Raw genomic sequence first — 6,667 nt, 5'->3', positions numbered from 1 at the left:
ATTCTCTTTTCAAACACAGAAAAACCCCTGATGAAGCGACTGAGATCCACGTGACACACTATTATAAAGATGGAGTTTATTAAAGAGGAGATTGAAGACATTAAGATTGAAGAAACATTCAGAGTGAAACAAGAAGAAACTGAGGAACAAACAGGTTGGTTTAAGTCCAGTCCAGCTCTACAGAAAAGAATGTTATTTTTGAAGAGTGTCAATTAAAGGGCTTTTATTTAACATGGAGCAGGTCAGATGTGTTGATCTTCAACCTGAGAAGATCCTGGGCTGTTTTCAGCCCCGACAAAACGTTGCAAAACTGTTTTTTTTTAAACGGAAACGGTGGTGCGTTGAACACCCTGTTCTGATGACGCAAGAGTTGCAACTATGGCAGCTGAGAAGGCCATTCTTTGTGTTCTTTTTGAAGAATTTTCGGAGCCTGATAATCAGTATAAATACGTATTTAATACTGCAAAATACATTAAATGTTACAGTCACTGCCCTGCTGTCCAGAATAAAAGAGAACACGTTTGCAAACTTTACTTGGACCCATTGTGCGAGCTGTCTCTTTGATCCCGTGGTTTATATACATGTTGATACTGATTGGGCTGACATTTTTGACACACCCACCAACAAGAGAAAATGTATCTCAAACCCGTTGCAGACCGTTTCCAGGAAACATGTCGTTCAATCTGGAAATCGTAGCAAAACGTTGCATACCGGTTTGAGCTTGACCATGCCCTAGCTTTGGTGTTCGTTATTACGATGTGTCACAATAAATCAGGAAAAAATTGTTCAGACAACATTGTTTTCTGTAAAATTAAACCCTAAAATCAAAAATCAAACTTCTGAATTAAAAACAATGAAAATCATTAATTTATTTCATTTAATTATGCAACAGTCTCTAACAAAAACATGAAGGCTACAGTATCTAAAATTCAGATGGTCAAAAAAGACTTAATTTATAAACAAAATATTATCATAATATATTGTAACATACCTGAATATAAGTTTAATAGAATAAATCCAGGAATAAGTCAAGTAGTTAATGTCTGTGAGCGACACAAACAGTTCAAATCAAAAACTCAAACTGAGCTCTAAATAAACATCTGTTGTGTCGTTCACATCTTCTGTCAGGTTCAGTGGTAAATGAAGCATCAGAATCAGAGTGTTTCTTCTCCTGAACTTCATGAAGCAGATACATGTTTGGAAAAAATATTGATGGATTCCCATGTTTACTTAATATTCCTTATAAAGAGCCGTCATTTCTATTCTAATTTTCCCCTAAATTATGTGATCCGATAAGCGCCATCTGGCTCTGTCTCTGTTCGGGGTCAAATGCGACGACTCCTAGACTGATGATTGGCTACTGATCTGTCACTCATATTACGTGTCATAACGCATCACGCATCTGTTTTTCTTTGTGCAGTTTATTACACTCCAAAAAGGTTTGCTTGTAAATACTTTATTTATTCAATTAAAGGTCCCGTTCTTCGTGATCCCATGTTTCAAACTTTAGTTAGTGTGTAATGTTGTTGTTAGAGTATAAATAAAATCTGTAAAATGTTAAAGCTCAAAGTTCAATGCCAAGCGAGATATTTTATTTAACAGAAGTCGCCTACATCGAACGGCCAGTTTGGACTACATCCCTCTACTTCCTTCTTTAATGACGTCACTAAAACAGTTTTTTGACTAACCTCCGCCCACAGGAATACACAAGAGTTGCGTTTGTAGAGTGTGTTTGTCGCCATGTCGTCGAAACGCTGTTATTTTCATCCCGCAGTCCATTCATCGGGTCTGATTCCGGCTCAAATTGATAGGGTAAAATTAAAGACATGTTTACAATAACACTGAGCGCGTGCATCTCCACGTTATGGTAAGAGGCGTGACCTTTCCGGGCAAGGAGCGCTAAGCTGCTGTCGAATCACAACACAGGAACCGCTGGCACAATCAGAACTCATTACGTATTTCTGAAGGAGGGACTTCATAGAACAAGGAAGTCATCAGCCCGTTTTTATGACAGTGGAAACAGCGGTATACAGTTAAGTAAATTATGTGAAAAATACTGTTTTTTTTACATGCAAAAATGAACACATGTTATATTGCACACTATAAACACAATCAAAGCTTCAAAAAAACACGAAAAACGGGACCTTTAAAACAAATAATGTTTTGCTCTTAAACACAGTATGTTTGAGTGAGGAAAAAAAAAGACAAAAGTAATCCCATACAACTGCTCTGTAAAAATGTGTTTGTGCGCAAACGTGTCTTTCTTTACAAAGTGACATCACCAACTACTGGCCTGGCATGCATATTACAGCATTTTTGTGAAATCCTAGTGAACGGGGATCGTTTTGACATCATTGTCATCTGTACAATGAATTCTGCGAAGAATCCTGGAGTAACATATGAGGGCAACCCCTGCACTACAGCACAACGACACACAAGCCATGATTTAAAGTTAAGGAAACAAATCAACAGCGAGAAATATGAGTCTTCCTCAGATGTAATGTTTGTTTTGTACCTCAGCGTACTTTGTCCTTCGGTACACACATGTAACAGCCCAATACCTACAAAAAAGTCTGGGTGCAAAATCTCAAAACCTAACAGGAAGTGAGATATTTTGAGTTTTCTCTGCAAAATTTTTGTAGTTTTTGCCATTTCCAGACATACTTTAACGAACTCCTCCTAGAGCTTTAATCAGATCAACATCATATTTGGTCAGTCTAATCTAAAGGCTTTTGCGATGTTAAATTGCGAAGATCTAGAGTTTTCATTGAAGGGCGTGTCCATAGCGGCCTGACAAATTTCGATGTTTCGCCATGAAACAGGAAGTTGTTGTAACTTGGGCATACAATGTCAGATCTACCCCAAACTTCACATCTTATTAGAGTCCTGGCCTGAAGACATCTACAATATTCAGTTAAAGTCATAGCGCCACCTGCAGGCAACAGGAAATGACATGCTTTAGACAGTGATTAACTCCTCATTGAGATTTAACCAGAATTTTTCGTTGAAGAGCGTGTCCGTGGCGGCCTGACAATTTTTCGCCATGAAACAGGAAACTATCTTTATACCAATATTCAGTTGGTCATAGCTAACTAGCCATTTGTTGGCAACAGGAAATAGCATGTTTTGCACTGTAATTTATTCCCTGAAACACATTTAAATATGCCATGAAGTTACAAACATGCTAGAAACACGTTAAATCATGCAACACTTGGATAAGTGCTCATGCGATTAACGCCACGAAATAGGAAGTTGTTGTAACTCAAGCAAACATTGTTCAATCTGCCTCAAACTTCACATGTTTGATAAGTGCCCTGGCCTGAAGACATCTACATGCTAAAATTAAGTTATAGTCATATCGCCACCAGCTGGTAGCAGGAAGTGTGGCAAATACACAGGGGGTGGGGTTAAATAAGTTCGTCTTCTTCCCACTCCCTTTCGAGCTATATTATATATAAACTGTGAACATCTCTGAAATATATTATAGATACTATTATTTCAATTATTTTCTTTTGTTGTTGTTTTTTTTTTTTTTTTCCTTTACCCAATGTGGGTATAATGTATAATACTGTACAATATATTCATCTTTCTGTGTACAATATTTTTATTTCTATGGCTCGAAATAAAGTAATCAATCAATCAATCAAATACAAATGACTGACATTATCCTCCTATATTTATGTACTTAAATGCATATTTCCCATCGTGCTTCTGTTTTCCTAAAGCCACCGGCTGGCATTGGCACGGGTGTGAGGCCCTTTCATTGCTGCTTGCAGCTTTAATTTAGTAATGAAATTGTGTGAAATGTGTTTCAGTTGAAATATTCACAGCTTACATACACAACCATGTAGAATTTCAGCTCCCAATATGCAAGCACTGATGCACAACATGCATTTGTGTTTGAGAGACATTTAACATTATTTCACTTGAGTACACAATCAGATGGTAAAAGCAGGTAATTTGTAACTTCAACAAGCAGTTTCTGTGAAATGATGGGGCTTAAATCCTGATTGAAATTCTTCACAAATACTATTTCTCTGCAAAATGTAACATAGTTCAGAAGACAGTATTTTCTGGTATTTTAAACATTAAATGGTGTTAAATATGTTGGTTATTTTTATATAATTGTTTTGTTTTTCTTTGTTCTGCTGTTTTCTCTTGCTAGCATTTGTCAGTGTTTTGGTTTCATGTTCATAACTGCACCTGTAAGTGATGTTTGGACCATTGTGTTGGGTTATTTAAAGTTATAACAAACATATTCTGCTTCCTCTCTTTTAATAAATAATTATCTGGAATAACTGTATGATGAGTTTTTTAGTATGAGGGTTGAGATGGGAGTTTGTTGTTTCTTTACTTTTCTTTCTTTATTTTTTGCCTCTTAACCCTTAGATGATGTAGTAAATGGGAGATTGAGATCAGTCTATAATGAATCAGATCTCCTGGGTCAAATTGAGTTTTAAATTAAGGGTTTAATTGCCAGTTTGAGACATGTCCTGAAGTGAAGAGTGAACAATTTTGAGAGGGCTTTCAGTAGCTTAGTGGGTATAAGATGGTTTTTATGGTTAACTTGGTTTTGATGTTATACGTGTATAAATGTTTTGATCTGTTGCTTTGTGTCATTAAAGTGGTTTTAACTTCTTCTGCATCTTTTTTCACCTTAGACCATGATGGCACTGAAAGAGGAGAGTGAAGTACTGAATGAAATAGAAGAGAAAGATCAACATAATCATCATGATGTCTTTGCTGGAGAAAAATTGTGTAGGTGCGCACAGCCTGAAAACAATTCTTCACAAAACATGGCTCAAAAGACAGGGACTAGAAGTCATTTCAGCTGCAAACAGTGTGGAAACAGGTTCAATCTAAAAGGAAGCTTTAACAGGCACATGAAAATTCACACTGAGAAGCCTTTCACATGTCCTCAGTGTGGAAAGAGTTTCAAGTCAGAAAGGACACTTTATAGACCACTTGAGAATTCACTCTGGAGAGAAACCCTATACATGCCTTCAGTGTGGAAAGAGTTTTGATCAACATGTAAACCTGAAAGTCCACATAAAAGTTCACACTAGAGAGAAGCCTTACATCTGCCAACCGTGTGGAAAAAGTTTCACCCAAAAAGGAAGTCTTAATTACCACATGAAAATTCACACTGGACAGAAGCCTTACACCTGCCACCAGTGTGGAAAGAGCTTCAATCAGAAAGGACACGTTAAAGACCACATGAGAATTCACACTGGAGAGAAGCCTTTCACCTGCCAACAGTGTGGAAAAAGTTTCAACCAAATAGGAATCCTTAACAGGCACATGAGAATTCACAATAGAGATAAGACTTACACCTGCCCTCAGTGTGGAAAGAGTTTCACTGAACATGGAAGTCTTGTAGGCCACATGAGAATTCACACTGAAGAGAAGCCGTACACCTGCCAACAGTGTGGAAAGAGTTTCATTCAGAAAGGACAATTTAAAGTCCACTTGAGAATTCACACTGGAGAGAAGCCTTACACATGCTCCCAGTGTGGAAAGTGTTTCAGTCAGAAAGGACACTTTAAAGACCACTTGAGAATTCACACTGGAGAGAAGCCTTACACATGCTCCCAGTGTGGAAAGAGTTTCAATGTGAAAGGACACTATATAGACCACATAAGAATTCACACTGGAGAGAAGCCTTTCACCTGCCAACAGTGTGGAAAAAGTTTCAACCAAAAAGGAATCCTTAACAGACACATGAGAAGTTCACAAAGAGTTTAACTAAATATGGAAACCTTGTAATCCACATGGGAGTTCACACTGGAGAGAAGCCATTTATATGTGGTCAAGGTGCAAAAAACTTCAGATATAAAGAAACACTTGAGTACCACACAATGATTCAATTATAAGAGAACGGTTTTATATGTCTTCAGTGTGGAATGAGTTACACAGTCAGGAAGGAAACACCTTAGGAATCATGTAATAATTCAAAACAGAGAGAGGCCTTTCATGAACCATCACAGTGGAAAGACTTGCAGAAATAAAACAAACCTTGAGGTTCACATAAACATCCCCAATATACTCTGGCAGAGTTGAACATAAAAAAGTTCAAAATCCCAGAGAAGCAGACTTGGCAAACATCCCAAGTGGTTTTTAGATTAATATGTGTTGCATATTTTCCTTTCAAAAACAAAATAAACACGAGAAAACCAATGTGAATTTTTTGCACCAGCTAGAGGCCTTCATGGGTCCACTTGGGTCCAAAATACTGAGGTCTGACCTGGGTTTGGGTGCAAAACTTCAATGAGTGCCTTGGTTCCTTGCCTTGGGTTTGGTACTATTAGTGACCGCCCGTCTCAAGTAATTTAATATAAATCTGCTTTTTCCAAATGGACCAGAGAAAACACAAAAAATAAACTTTAAAGGGGTGGTTCACTGTTTTTTTTTTGTTTTGTTTTGTTTTCTAGGCTTGATTGTGTTTATGGGGCGCAGTTTAACATGTCTTCATGCTTCATTTAAAAAGACACCATATTTTTCATATATTTGACCTTTATTCTACACCGCTGTTCTCCTAAAAACGCTCTGTTAAGTTCCTGGTTCTATGAAGCCCCTCCCTCAGAAATACACAATGGGCTCAGATTGGTTAGCTGGCCCAGTGTATTGTGATTTGCTGTCCAGAACACATTGTCATGAGTCACGTTGT

At 37.5% G+C, this 6,667-nt stretch overlaps 1 protein-coding gene across 1 annotated transcript; it reads left to right on the top strand.

The window, feature by feature from the left end:
• The first annotated feature begins 4,667 nt into the window (after nt 1-4,667).
• Nucleotides 4,668-6,369, top strand: LOC125244518 (gastrula zinc finger protein XlCGF8.2DB-like). The gene is made up of 2 exons (XM_048154589.1): nt 4,668-4,762; nt 4,923-6,369. The coding sequence occupies exons 1-2, from the start codon at nt 4,668-4,670 to the stop codon at nt 5,743-5,745; spliced, it is 918 nt and encodes a 305-aa protein (XP_048010546.1). The 3' UTR covers nt 5,746-6,369.
• Nucleotides 6,370-6,667: the final 298 nt, after the last annotated feature.

This window comes from Megalobrama amblycephala, linkage group LG14, assembly GCF_018812025.1.
Source record: "Megalobrama amblycephala isolate DHTTF-2021 linkage group LG14, ASM1881202v1, whole genome shotgun sequence".
Lineage (NCBI taxonomy): Eukaryota > Metazoa > Chordata > Actinopteri > Cypriniformes > Xenocyprididae > Megalobrama > Megalobrama amblycephala.
This window is presented reverse-complemented; position numbering and strand designations above follow the sequence as displayed.